The 15593-nt window shown below is 41.4% G+C and overlaps 1 protein-coding gene across 8 annotated transcripts in view; it reads right to left on the bottom strand.

The window, feature by feature from the left end:
• Nucleotides 1-15593, bottom strand: part of lrp1bb (low density lipoprotein receptor-related protein 1Bb) — a 441142-nt gene that overhangs the window by 100054 nt on the left and 325495 nt on the right. For all 8 annotated transcript variants that reach the window (XR_003869151.1, XM_029711578.1, XM_029711581.1 and 5 more), the window contains 9 exons: nt 10064-10204; nt 9735-9860; nt 9184-9315; nt 4842-4976; nt 4495-4624; nt 3754-3880; nt 3416-3567; nt 2997-3121; nt 388-762 (listed from right to left, as the gene is read on the bottom strand). Coding sequence is in view for 7 of the 8 variants with exons in the window: in XM_029711578.1 (XP_029567438.1) it covers nt 388-762; nt 2997-3121; nt 3416-3567; nt 3754-3880; nt 4495-4624; nt 4842-4976; nt 9184-9315; nt 9735-9860; nt 10064-10204 (1443 nt within the window). In the remaining variant the exon portion in view is untranslated. The remainder of the gene's footprint in view (nt 1-387; nt 763-2996; nt 3122-3415; nt 3568-3753; nt 3881-4494; nt 4625-4841; nt 4977-9183; nt 9316-9734; nt 9861-10063; nt 10205-15593) is intronic.

Here is a 15593-nt window from a genome sequence, read left to right as displayed (position 1 = left end):
TGCTCGAGGAGGGGCGTTCATGCAGGAACCAATGGGATGCTCGAGGGGGGGTTCCTGCAGGCATGCAGGAACACCCCGAATTGTGGGCTGCAATCACACACTATTGGCATGACTGGACACTGTTTGTGCCATGAGAACATTTGCCGTGATATAATGAATGTTCTGGGAACTTTTAAAGACCCAATTTTGGTTTGCTGGGTGCACTACAACAAGATCAATATTTTTTGGAAAAAAATGAATGTACTTCAAAGTAAAAGAAAGTAAACTCATACAAATATGTGTTCTGTAAGGCATAAACGTATATGCACACTTGTAAATAAACAGACATGCATTAAATTCAAAATATAAAACATCAATCCAAAACTATAAAAAGTAAACAGCACTCACTTTCGGCTATGACAGATCGTCCTGTCCAGTCGTCATTAATCATCTGGATATTCCCAAAATGGATGTCGCTGAAGAAGATACGATTGGTCCCTCCACCGGTTTTCTGGCGGTAATCAAAGGTCAGCGCTATGACGTTCTTGAAGTATGCGGGCCTCTCGAAGGGCTGGACGGGCGAGTTGAGGTCGCTCTCGTCTGAGAGGTGGATGCTCTTCAGTAGGGTTCTCTCAGAATAGAGCAGGTAGCCCTCGTAGCGCTCGCAGGCGAAGCCATCTTCTGCCAGGTGGCCATGGGCACAGGAACAAGTCCTACGTCCGCTACCCAGGTGAAAGCAGAGCTGCTGACAGCCCCCGTTGCTCCTGGCACATGGGTTGGTACCTATTGTGGCAGAGACAAACACTGTGTTCAAGACTTATTCTACATCCGTTTACTTTCCACTTAGTTTCACGGTTATGAAGTTATCATTGTTATGATCATTTTTAATGTAGTGCCAAAATTAGAAGTGCTAGTGTGATGTGTGTATAATTATATTACACACACACACACACACACACACACACACACACACACACGCACACACACACACACACACCCAGTCAAACGTTGTAGAACACCTGCTCATTCAAGGGTTTTTCTAAATTTGTACTATTTTATAAATTGTAGAAAAAGTGAAGACATCAAAACTATGAAATAACACAAACGGAATCATGTAGAAACCAAAAAGTTGTTAAACAAATTAAAATATATTTTCTATTTGAGATTCTTCAAATAGCCACCCTTTGCCTTATTGACAGCTTTGCACACTCTTGGCATTCTCTCAACCAGCTCCATGAGGTAGTCACCTGAAATGCATTTCAATGAACAGGTGTACCTTGTTAAAAGTTAAGAAGGAAAGAAATTCCACAAATTAACGCGCTTGAGCCAAAACGTTGTGTTGTGATAAGGTAGAGGTGGTATACAGAACAGCCCCATTTGGTAAGAGCCCCATTTGGTAAAAAAACAAGTCCATATTATGGCAAGAACAGCTCAAATAAGCAAAGAAAAATGCCAGTCTATCATTACTTTAAAACATGAAGGTCTGTCAATACGGAAGATTTTAACAACTTTGAAAGTTTCTTCAAGTGCAGTCGCAACAACCATCAAACGCTATGATGAAACTGGCTCTCATGAGGACCGCCACAGGAAAGGAAGACCCAGAGTTACCTCTGCTGCAGAGGATAAGTTTATTAGTTACCAGCCTCAGAAATTGCAGACCAAATAAATGCTTCACAGAGTTCCAGTAACAGACACATGTCAACATCAACTGTTCAGAGGAGGCTGTGTGAATCAGGCCTTTGTGGTGAAATTGCTGCAAAAAAAACACTATTTATTTTTATTTTCATTTAACCAGGCAAGTCAGTTAATAAGAACAAATTCTTATTTACAATGACGGCCTACCCCGGTCAAACTCGGACAACACCCTATGGGACTCCCAATCACAGCCAGATGTGATACATCCTAGATTTGAACCAGGGACTGCAGTGACACCTTTTACACTAGGAAGCAGTGCCTTAGACCGCTGCGCCACTCGGGAGCCCTAAGAAGAGACTTGCTTGGGCCAAGAAACACGAGCAATGGACATTAGACCAGTGGAAATTTGTCCTTTGGTCTGATGAGTCCAAATGGAGATTTTTGGTTCCAACCGCCATGTTTTTGTGAGACGCGGTATGGATGAACGGATGATCGCCGCATGTGTATTTCCCACAGAAAAGCATGGAGGAGGTGGTGTTATGGTGTGGAGGTGCTTTGCTGGTGACACTGTCAGTACCACAGCATTCTGCAGCGACACGCCATCCCATCTGGTTTGGGCATAGTGGGATTATCATTTGTTTTCAACAGGACAATGACCCAAAACACACCTCCAGGCAGTGTAAGGGCTATTTTACCAAGAAGTAGAGTGATGGAGTGCTGCATCAGATGACCTGGCCTCCACAATCACCCAATTGAGATGGTTTGACATGAGTCAGACCGCAGAGTGAAGGAAAAGCAGCCAACAAGTGCTCAGCATATGTGGGAACTCCTTCAAGACTGTTGGAAAAGCATTCCAGGTGAAGCTGGTTGAGAGAATGCCAAGTGTGCAAATCTGTCATCAAGGCAAAGGGTGGCTATTTGAAGAATCTCAAATAAAAAAATATCTTTGGATTTGTTTTTCGTTACTACATGATTCTATACAGTGAGGGAAAAAAGTATTTGATCCCCTGCTGATTTTGTACATTTGCCCACTGACAAAGAAATGGTCAGTCTATAATTTTAATGGTAGGTTTATTTGAACAGTGAGAGACAGAATAACAACAACAAAAAATCCAGAAAAACGCATGTCAAAAATGTTATAAATTGATTAGCATTTAAAGAAAAGCCCTTGAATGAGTAGGTGTTCTAAAACTTTGAATGGTAGTGTTGGCACTTGTGTATAGTACTATACATGCACTGTCTATAACTGCAGTTTTGTATTTCCCTTGTGCTAGATGGCTCCCAATTGATTTTGACCAACACATAGATTAGGAAATGAAACAATGCTGCTGATGACGGTGATGGGTGAGAATCAAAAAGGAGCATTAAGTTGAAACCTTAACCTTTCTCCCGGCCTCTATTGAAGACTGTCACATCCTTCAGGTTGACCCCGAGACCACTTCTCATGGTGACTGCCTCACTGGCTTCACTTTTGAAGCCTCGCCGGATGGAACCGTTGGAGTGAGCTCTGAAGACAGAGAGAGAGAGAGAGAAAAGTTTTAAAAAGTAATCAAGGACACTTTCTTCTTAATTTTCTTTGATTCTTAAAAGTACTTATCAATGGCACTTTATCATTCAGAAATGTCATTGATAATGACATTGAGGTATGCTAGTACATTTACATAAATATGGTGCCCCTCATGTAAAAAATACTCCGCTGAGGTTCTCCACACTGAGACCTCTGGGATGAAGGGTTAATACCAGGTTATATGATCAGACTTTACAGCCCAATCTGTGTGCATATAAGGAAGTATTAAATTACCTGTCAGACCAGTAGATGTAAGCTCCGAACACGGCCACGGAAAAGAGGTCTACGTTGGCCGCTGACAGTACAATCTCCCTGCTCTCACCCGTCTCAAGGTTGATCCTCTCTATCTTGTCGGTGCGGGCGTCACACCAGTATAATCTATTTTCCTGGAAAGTAATTTGAAAATGCACATCACCAGACCCATCCCCTATCCTCTTATGGGGTACATTGGGTACATTATATCCACTCAAAGAAGGATGAGGATAGGCTGCTGGTATGAAACTACTTTAGGATGAGGTGGATGGATCAGAGCTAATAGGACATGAATGATCAGGAGGTGTCTGGTACTGTACCTCATAGTCTATGGAGATCCCATTGGGCCAGGCGATGCCAGAGTTGACCAGGGTGACCTGATCGGAGCCGTCTAGACGGGCTCGACCTATGCAGGGGCTCTGGCCCCATTCTGTCCAAAACAGATACCTGAGACAGATAGAGGGTGGGTGATAGAGGGAGAGAGTGAGAGGGTGAGGAGAGAGAGAAATAGAGAGGGCAGAGTGGCAAACCCAGAAACATTATTAACATCCAACTGGTTGGACAATTGGAACAGATCTGAAAGGACAAATTGTGTGATCTAATGTGATACCAAAGTTATCAGAGGCTATGCAAGTGAAATTATATATTGTTACAATTTAGTTCTCCACAAAGCTCTTCTTACAGTAAGCATTTCACACCGTGTCAACACCAGATCATGAAAGTTTAGTGGCAAACTTAATATGAATCATACTGCACTGCACAAAACAAACATCAATGCAGGGGACATGTTCCTACTGGTAAGCCTAATGACATCAGTTGGCCTTCATCTGCTACATGATATATTTTCAGTCCAGAAACAGCAGTATGACCCAATGATTATTATCCAGCAACATCTTGATCTCTTTCAGGAGGTGGTCAACGCTGTCTGACTCATTTCACTCCCAGCTGGTCAAATACATTTCCATTTCCTCTGTCCATTTTCAACTTTATCTCTTCTTATTGACTGTCTGTCTGTTACCCATTCATCTTTCTCACACACACACACACACACACACACACACCCTTTCTGTGGATGAACAGCGATGGCTCTAGGTTGGTCGAGTCCCTCGGAGATGACTACAGAACGGTAGGCACCACTAAGACGGGCAATCTCTATGAGGTTGAAACCATGGTCTGTCCAGTAAAGGTTACCTGTGGGAGGAACACAAAGATACTGGTATTAGAGTTGTACAAAGAACAGTTGTGTAAAGGACAGTGTTATAATAGTTTTAATGCATACCTTTATTTATACAGGTTAGTCATATCGAGATAAAATCTCAGGAAATGTTTGATGAAGGTACTGTATATCCACATAGGACCGCTTAAAGTAAGAAGACATTTTGTACATTTTACAGAAGACGATACTGACCAGCGATCCAGTCCACTGCGATGCCCTCTACCCTGCTGATGCCCGTGGTAATGATGTCCTCCCTCCAGGTCTGATCCCTCTTGGCTCTGGAGATTGTGTTCAGGCCCATGTCTGTCCAGTACACTGTGTCATTACCTGTGGAATGGTAAGAAACAAAGTAAGAAAAATAACTGCACACTTGTGGTATTCTACAGTATATTAGTTGGTGCATAGACTGGAAACTTTTGGTATTCTTTAGTAGTCATGCGTAGACTTGAGCTCGTCAGTAATCATTTTCACCTCAATTCCAAGTGTGTGGACCTGATCTTTTTGTACTGTTGTGGAAAATGTAGGCACATTAATAGGCCTCCCTATTATTGTTAGTGTTTTTTATGGAAGCAAGCTTATTATTATTACAACTACATGCTCCATTTCACAAAATGGGGATGTAAATGATGATTATTGTTCACATATCCATTCAGACCTTATTTCCTTGTTGAAATGCAACATCGGGACATGAAAAGGCTATTGTATACCAGATTTTATTGGAAAATAAATTGCATATGTAAAACATAGCATCTAAAATGTTATGATCCTTTCTGATTATAACTCTATTTCATATACGACAGGATGAAATACAAAGTCATTCATTTCCGAGTCCAGCCTTAAAGCCTTAAGTACATTTCGTTATTTGCCTGTCAGTTCAGTGGGCCCAGGTTGTTGGGAGGATAGGCAGCATTATGTGTTTATTTGCATCCTCCTGTTTATACAGAATTCACACTCCGTTAACACATATCTTACATGTGACAGGATCCAGCTGGAAGGCTTTCATCTTTTTTTACGCACCAATGACCTGCTTCATAATGATATGCAAATTGTATGTGTGAGCTATCCACCGCTGCTGTTGCTGGTTGACTCTGCGCTTAGCTGGGTGTTTGCATGTTCACCTGTATAACAGCAACAAAGGGGAGGGCAACCAAGACCTTATGCATACAAAAGCCTAAAACTAATTTTAGCTAAGGTTTAAGATTTGAAGTTTTTAGCTTTAGACCAGTTTCCTAATTTCCTAAAATGCAAGTTGTCGCACATCAAGATTACCATTGACATTCAGGGTCTCTGAGACATTTCTGACATCCACTGTCTTTGAGCTTTCCGTACTGTGGGAACTGTTGCCTTGCAACACTTATTTTCTGCCATACCTTCATCCCACTGGACACACCACGTCATTTCAACGTGGATAATTGGGTAATATTTGGTTGAGACGTTGATCAATGAGGTTACAACCTACCCACTCAAAAAGAAAGCCAAAAGTTAGTTGAATTTCCAATGTGTATCACCAGGCTTTCAACCAAATTCCAATGGAAAAACAATGTCAGATTTCTGGTTTAGTTGTCACCCAAATGTCTATCACTGCACTTTCATGACAACCATTTCAAAGCACAGCAAAAAGTTGAAATGGGACTACGTCAGATATGTTGTTTATTTATACAACAGATTAATGTGTTCTCAATGTGCTTCATGTAATAGCACAACCACATGATCTGGATTGCAGTTGAGATTACATTAAAAGTACATGGTTCAAGTGATCAATGCTGATTATTATTACATAATTTGTGAAGATCGCCTCAGACCTGCGATGACCTATGCATGCTATCTTGAACATGCACGCTTTATATAACTACATAAAAATACATTTATAGTTACAGCAACCTCAAAATGTGGCCATGTTACTCATTTGAAGTTTGAATGTTATATTAGTTTGGAAGATAGCCTTAACTCTAGGCTATTTACTGTATTACAAAAGTAATATTGAATTGGGTTTGGTTGACAACAACCAAATATCAACATTTTAAGGAGATGTATTTAATGCTTAGACAGTTCCATCTGAGCCACTGGCTTAATTACATTCTTTAATTTCTTTTTTGGGTTGAGTTGGAGACGTGAATCCCATTATCATTTGTATACTTGTCAACAAGTTAATAAGCTACTTATTGTACTTCAAAAGTGATATTAAAAATGGTGTTTGGTTGTCAACGCAACCAAATATCAACATTTGCAGATTTATATTCTGCTTGGATAGTGCCATCTGTGCCACTGACTTCACCTGACTTTAATTCCATTTTGTTTACAAATTAATAATTGATATGTTGGATTCACGTCTCCATCGCAACCAAAAATCGAAGTTGACAACCAAAAACAACATCACTAAATATCGTTACATTTGAAATTATTCAGAGCTTGAAACCCTTGGCCTATTGTATTGTCTATTTTTAGTTGAATTATAATAATAGCTGTTGATGACTTTGCAAATACTATATAGGCCTAAATAACATCATTGATGATACGTATATGAGTGATTAAGTATGGTCACAATTCATTTACTCTGGTAAAATTACTTCGACAGCAACAGTGAATCTACAGTATTTTGTTTTTAAGTGGAGCTCTCTCAACAATCATTCTCATGACAGCACATTAGTAATATTTAGTGACAAATATCATAGCTAAGCAGGGTTTGGTTAAAATCCTGGAAGGGAGAACAAAGAATAGCTGTATATAGATACATTTTTTCTTCTATATATCGTTGAAGATCTGACATTGTTTTAGAGGTACAAATTCAACGTATTTTAAACAAAGTTTGTCTACGTTGAAATGTGGTTAACATGATGACATTATCCTCTGGTTGAAATTTCACCCTCAAAACAAAAGTTTACGATACTTTTTCCAAATCAAATATATTTGGTGTCCACATCACCAACAACCTATCATGGTCCAAACACACTAGGACAGTCGTGAAGAGGGCACGACATAGTCTATTCCCCCACAGGAGACTGAAAAGATTTGGCTATGGGTCCTCAGATCCTCATAAAGGTTCTACAGCTGCACCATCGAGAGCATTCTGACTGGTTGCATCACTGCCTGGTATGGAAACTGCTCAGCCTCCGACCGCAAGGCACTACAGAGGGTAGTGCGTACGGCCCAGTACATCACTGAGGCCAAGCTTCCTGCCATCCAGGACCTCTATACCAGGTGGTCAGAGGAAGGCCCTAAAAGTTGTCAAAGACCCCAGCCACCCTAGTCATAGACTGCACAGAAAGCGGTACTGGAGAGCCAAAAGGCTTTTTAACAGCTTCTACCCCCAAACCATAAGACTCCTTAACAGCTAATCAAATGGCTACCCAGACCCCTCTTTTACACTGCTGCTACTCTCTGTTTATTATCTATGCATAGTCACTTTAACTCTACCTACACGTATATATTACCTCAACTGCCCCTGCACATTGACTCTGTACCGGTACCTCCTGTATATAGCCTCACTATTGTTATTTTACTGCTGCTGTTTAATTATTTGTTACTTTTGTTACTTAAGGGCTTGTAAGTAAGCATTTCACTGTAAGGTCTACTACACCTGTTGTATTCGGCGCATGTGACAAACACAATTTGATTTGTATTCCACATCACAATATGTTTACAAATTGCATTGAAACAACGTTGATTCAACAGGTGTGTGACCAGTGGGATCCTATTCTATCAAATGTGGGCAGGTAACAGCTTTCCCCTCCACTCTTATCTCTAAATCATGTGATATTTTTGTAAACAAAGGTTTTATGCAACACTTACAATGCTACTGTGCGTGCATGTGCTAGATAAAGCTTATCTTTCCCAGTAGGCCAATATAGTTGTTGTCATCAAGGAGCATTGTGGCAACATATACAGTATATGAAGCATAACTAGCCCTTAATTTATTCATTTGACAGTGCACGTTCAAGCACTTGTCAGCGTAATAAATCCACCATATTTAGAACATGAATTATGCAAGAGAAAACCCATTATATGACAAATGCCAGCACAAGCCATTGGGTTAATCCATTACCATTTCCTTGTTACCTTCATTTGATACAATATCTGGGGAATTGCTTTGTGTCAGGCCTGGTTCAGGGGCATGTGGAGAAACGGTCGGTGTTTCTCATGAGTCTCTACTAACATGGACTTATTACTCTTTCATCTGTGCAGCCCTCAACAGCACCACTAACCATTATTCAACTGGGTTAGAGAGAATACTACAATAAAGGTTTTTCTCTCAAATTCTTTTTGCGTCTCTCTATCCCTCTCTCTCTATTTCTCCCTTTCTCTCGCAATTTTTCTCTTGATTACAAACTGCCATTTGGAGTAAGTTTTACGTATGATGCGGAAGATGTCATGCAGGAAACAATATAAAGGGGTCATAAAATCAATAAACTGTAGGTTTAACTGTTGACTGAGGAGATGTAGTTAATGACCGTGTCCCCACTCTTATTTATTATGGTCTGAGATCAGCAGTCCTACTCTGAGACGCTTTGTGAATATGGGCCCTGGTGGTACCTACCTGCATGGAAGTCCACCCCCACAGCGAACAGGGTCCCAGTAATGGGCATCAGAGTCTCCATGTTGTCATTGGGGTCCAAGGCGATCCCTCTGATCCCCTCATGGATGGAGTACATCAGAAATGACTCAATGCCTACAGAGTAGGAGAGGAATTATTCCATTACTGTAACATACCATTAGTCTCTTGTGAACGACCTAACATCAATGTTAATGGCGTGCACGCAATATGTGGTTCTGGATTCCAAGATTAACATACTGTAAATAAATATGCATAGAGTACATTTATCACAGTCAAATTGAGTATGTTTTCGTATGATTACAGAGGTTTTTATAGTACTTATTTGGAAACAGTGAATTCATGTCACAGACCTTGTGGTTACTCTGATGCTAGGTTGTCTGAACTGCTCAATGTATTTCTTGCATGTTCACTTAGGTTGTGCGTCCTAAACAGCCCATAGAGCCAATAGGGCTCCGGTCAAATGTACTGCACTATATTAGGATGAGGGTGCTATTTGGGATGCACATTTAGTTAGAGCAGACTTGCAGTCTTACCCTCACAGGACATGCGGTCGGTGCGAAGGCTGTAGCCCACAGTACAGGAGCAGCTGCGGGTGTTCTCTGACGTGGGGAAGCAGAGCTGGGAGCAGCCTCCATTGTTCACCTGACACGGGTTCCTTCCTGGAAAGGCCATGGTGAATTGTGTATTAATAAGGATATAGGACACCATTGTTAGCTTCATGGACATCTTTACTAAGATAAAATCTGAAATGTTATTCAGAGCACTATAGGTACTGTAGTACATCATGGTGTCACATTTCTGGAAGTCAGTAGATGGAATTGATAAGTGCATAAATAAATGTGTGTACGTGTGTGTTCCTTACCTCTCTGTCCCTCCCTGTCGTAGACCTTCATGTGAACCACTCCGCTAGTCTTATTCCTCAGAACCACAGGATTCCGTCCGTCTCTCTTGTTCACCGTCCCCAGATGGGCTGAATCATCATCGGCCCACCACAGTTTGTTACCTGAAACAAGGAAATGTCCTTAGAAACCTCATTACCACCATATCTGTCTGAATTGTTATTGTGTTATTTAACCCTTATTTATTCAAGAAGTCCCATTGAGATCAACACACCTCTTTTACAAGGGAGACCTACATATATTGCATGCATGAATACTGGAATATATGAATTCTGACAATGCAATAGGCTACTAATGATGCAACGTTTCATGTAGTGAAATTCTCAAATGAAAAATAAACCAGTAGCGTTGTTGACCCAAAATACTCTATCCTGAGCCTCTACTACACACAGGTACGTGTTTGTTGATTTCCATGTTTGAGTGGACCTACTGCACTGTTGTAGACTGTAGAGTACCTGCCTGGTGTTATTCATTACTATGTGCTTCTGAGCAGAAGAAGTGGTTAAGGAGAGGAGACTCGTATCATGAGTTTGGAGAGTGATGTGTCCATGTTTGGTGTGTGTATGTGTGTGTGTGTGTGTGTGTGTGTCACAGGAGGTGGGCTCGTGGTAATGACTGGAGCGGAATCAGTGGAATGGCACCAAATACATCAAATCAAATGTTATTTGTCACATGCGCCGAACACAACATGTGTAGACCTTACAGTGAAATGCTTACTTACAAGCCCTTAACCAACAATGCAGTTTTAAGAAAATACCTAACAAAACCAAGCGATAACAATTAGAAATAATTAAAGAGCAGCAATAGCGGGGCTATATACAGGGGGTACCGGTACAGAGTCAATTTGCGGGGGCACCGGTGTCGAGGTAATTGAGGTAACATGTACATGTAGGTTGAGTTAAAGAGACAATGCATAGATGATAACAGACGTTGACCGAGAGGTTGTTGTCCTTCCATCACACGGTCAGGTCTCTGACCTCCTCCCTATAGGCTGTCTCATCGTTATCGGTGATCAGGCCTACCACTGTTGTGTCATCAGCAAACTTAACGATGGTGTTGGAGTCGTGCATGGCCGTGCAGTCATGAGTGAACGGGGAGTACAGGAGGGGACTGAGCAAGCACCCCTGCGGGGCCCCCATGTTGAGGATCAGCGTGGCAGATGTGTTGTTACCTACCCTTACGACCTGGGAGCGGCCCATCAGGAAGTCCAGGATCCAGTTGCAGAGGGAGGTGTTTAATCCCAGGGTCCTTAGCTTATTAATGAGCTTTGAGGGTAATATGATGTTGAACGCTGAGCTGTAGTCAATGAATAGCATTCTCACATAGGTGTTCCTTTTGTCCTGGTGTGAAAGGGCAGTGTGGAGTGCAATAGAGATTGCATCATCTGTGGATCTGTTGGTGTGGTATTCAAATTGGAGTGGGTCTAGGGTTTCTGGGATAATGGTGTTGATGTGAGCCATGACCAGCCTTTCAAAGCATTTCATGGCTACAGATGTGAGTGTTATGCGTCGGTAGACATTTAGGCAGGTCACCTTAGTGTTATTGGGCACAGGCACTATGGTGGTCTGCTTAAAACATGTTGGTATTACAGACTCGGACAGGGGGAGGTTGAAAATGTCAGTGAAGTTACTTGCCAGTTGGTCAGCGCATGCTCGGAGTACACGTCCTGGTAATCCGTCTGGCCCTGCTGCCTTGTGAATGTTGACCTGTTTAAAGGTCTTACTCACATCGGCTGCGGAGAGCGTGATCACACAGTCATCCGGATCATGGTTTGCAGGTGTGTGATGCCATTCCATTTGCTCCGTTCCGGCCATTATTATGAGCCGTTCTCCCATCAGCAGCCTCCTGTGGTGTGTATGCATCCCATTTAGGAGTGGAACTATCCCAGCCCCCCCCCCCCCGGTTAAATCCAGTGACGCTCTCTATTGGCTTCAGACTGGACTAGAGCAATTGCCTTGCCTCAGACGTGACAAGGCTTTTCCATTCAAAAACCCAGCGGAGTGCAATGAACCTCACTGAACAGGTGCAACCAAGCACACCTAACACTGAACTGCTGAGAGGGCTTCAGAGGTGTACCCAGAATAAAAATTGGCCAATTCACCCAATCTGAATAGTGATCTATGAACAAAATGTGTTCTGAAGTTACCAGAGGGACTATACTTTTATATTTATTAGAAGTGCCATTATCAACAAAGATGCAGTACTTCTTTCTCAACACATGTATGAGAATTGAAGTGGTGATAATTCAATGAGGCTGTGATTATGCACAGACGAGGTATTACCATTTTTCAGTCGCAGACAGTGGATGTGCCTAAACAGAAAAATGACTTTCAAATATATACAGTACTAGTCTGGTTAAGTGTGCCTTGAATTCTAAATAAATCACAGACAGTGTCACCAGCAAAGCACACCCACACCATCACACCTCCTCCTCCATGCTTCACGGTGGGAACCACACATGCGGAGATCATCCGTTTACCTACTCTACGTCTCACAAAGACACGGTGGTTGGAACCAAATATCTGAAATTTGGACTATTCAGACTAAAGGACAGATTTCCAACAGTCTAATGTCCATTACTAGTATTTCTTCCAAGCAAGTCTTCTTCTTATTGGTGTCCTTCAGTAGTGGTTTCTTTGCAGACATTTGACCATGAAGGCCTGTCACTGGAACTCTGTGAAGCATTTATTTGGGCTGCAATCTGAGGTGCAGTTAACGCTAATGAACTTAACCTCTGCAGCAGAGCTAACTCTGGGTCTTCCATTCCTGTGGCGGTCCTCATGAGAGCCAGTTTCATCATAGCACTTGACGGTTTTTGCGACTGCACTTGAAGAAACTTTCAAAGTTCTTGACATTTTCTGCATTGACTGACCTTCATGTCTTACAGTAATGGTGGACTGTAGTTTCTCTTTACTTATTTGAGCTGTTCTTGCCATTATATGGACTTGGTCTTTTACCAAATAGGGCTAACTTCAGTATACCAACCTTACCTTGTCACAACACAACTGATTGTCTCAAACGCATTAAGGAAAGAAATTTCACAAATTAACTTTTAACAAGGTGCACCTGTTAATTGAAATGAACTCCAGGTGACTACTTAATGAAGCTGGTTGAAAGAATGCCAAGAGTGTGCAAAGCTGTCAAGGCAAAGGGTGGCTACTTTGATGAATATATATTTTTGGTTAACACTTTTTTGTTTACTATATGATTCCATATGTGTTATTTCATAGTTTTGATGTCTTCACTATTATTCTACAATGGAGAAAATAGTAAACGTAGAGAAAAACCCTTGAATGAGTAGGTGTTCTAAAATTTTGACTGGTACTGTATGTTTCTATATTCACAATTATTTCTTACTATTGTGTATATTTATATTAATATTGCAGAGCTGTGACAATTGTCTGCTTTAAAGCTATTGATGTTATTGTTTGTGTTTATTGCTCAGTTCTGCAAATGAAATATCCTAACCATCATAACCATTGTCAGCAGGGAAACTGCTAGATGATTATGATTGAACCCTAGCAGTGTCTAAGAGGCCCATAAAGCAGTTTGGCCTTCAAATTGAGGGGAAAAAAATTGTCTCTTTTTATCAGATGTACATTTTGTGTTTACCATTCATCATATCTGACCACAGACTATAATAAAGTACGATGTTACTTATTTACAATCACTTTCAAAATGTAGCCTAAGTCTCAGTTGTTGTAAAGGAGAAATGGAAGGAACCCACTACAGTTCAGTGAAATAGTTTTGGGATGAAAGTCAACATTAAAAGGAAAGTAAAACTCATTTTCTGGAATCAGCCAAATTGCTTTGAGTGAGACTGACAGCCTACATGCTGCTTCCCAAACAGTTGACCCTCCGGATCACCTAGTCCAGATTAGCTGTGCTTTCTGCATTAATTTGTTGCCACTGGGGCCAGTGGGTAGTGGTGATTGCTTGGTTGTTGCTCATCATATTTAATTTAAACCTCAACCAATGTGTTTGATTGCATGCAACTGGAGGCTGATAGATGGATCACCCACACCGTCTAAACACCTAACCTAACACACATACAGGCACACACACACACACACACATCTTCTAAACACAGGCCCTCAGATCTCCGTTTAGCACAGCAAAAAACAGTAACACACAGCACCAGGAGTTGAATGGATCAACCTGGTGTCACACACACTGCTTTCATTAACTCCATTCACAACTGTCCTTGGCAATCATCAGGATGCATCAGTGATTGTGCAAAAAATATGCAATTGTTAACATTTTTGGGGAATTGCCATTTGTTGTGACTAAGCTCGTCAAATCATCTGATAGCTACATCGACAACTATAATAATTTTTCTGCTCATTCTGAAACTTTCAGTTTTGAGTCTCAACATGCTGTTTTAATACTTCAACTGAACATTCTCATAATGGCGTTTGTCACGCAGCAGCAGGAATCAAATAGCAGTTAGTGTCCATTTCACATGACAGTGATAAGCCATCAGTGGGTTAAACTAAACTATAGATAACCCATCAGTACACAGGGCACTCTTAGGCAAACCTCTCATTGATGGTAATACACATGCACATGCACACCAACACACACACTCACAGTCTCCTACTGTGGGGGAGGGGGGGCAATAGATCCGGGTCAGCCGCCTGTTAGATCTCAATCTCTCTTAATTGACACAGGCTGACGGCTGAGAACAAGCCTAACCACTACAAATACAGCATTTCATTGATTAACCCAAGGCAGACCAAAGGCCTCCGCTACAGGAAGGAAGTGTTGTTTAATCAGCGTTCAATAACTTTGATTCGCTAATGGAGCAGAGAAAATGGAAAGCAGTTTTCACATACACTATCGGTCAAAAGTTTTAGAACAACGACTCATTCAAGGGTTTTTCTTCATTTTTTACATTGTAGAAGAATATTGAAGACATCAAAACTATGAAATAACACATATGGAATCAGATAGTAACCAAAAAAAGTGTTAAACAAATCCAAATATATTTTCTATTTGTGATTCTTCAAATAGCCACCCTTTGACTTGATGACAGCTATGCACACTCTTGGCATTCTCTCAACCATCTTCACCTGGAATGCTTTTCCAACAGTCCTGAAGGAGTTCGAACACATACTGAGCACTTGTTGGCTGCTTTTCCTTCACTCTGCGGTTAGACTTATCCCAAACCATCTCAATTTGGTTGAGGTCAAGGGATTGTGGAGGCCAGGTCATCTAATGCAGCACTCCATCACTCTCCTTCTTGGTCAAATAGCCCTTACACAGCCTGGAGGTGTGTTTTGGGTCATTGTCCTGTTGAAAAAAAAATGATATCCCATCTGGTTTGGGCTTAATGGGACTGGCGTATCGCTGCAGAATGCTGTGGTAGCCATGCTGGTTAAGTGTGCCTTGAATTTAAAATAAATCACAGACAGTGTCACCAGCAAAGCACCCCCACACCATAACACCACCTCCTCCATGCTTTAAGGTGGGAAATACACATGCGGAGATCAT

This window comes from Salmo trutta, chromosome 24 (assembly GCF_901001165.1).
Source record: "Salmo trutta chromosome 24, fSalTru1.1, whole genome shotgun sequence".
NCBI classification, from domain to species: Eukaryota; Metazoa; Chordata; class Actinopteri; order Salmoniformes; family Salmonidae; genus Salmo; species Salmo trutta.
This window is presented reverse-complemented; position numbering and strand designations above follow the sequence as displayed.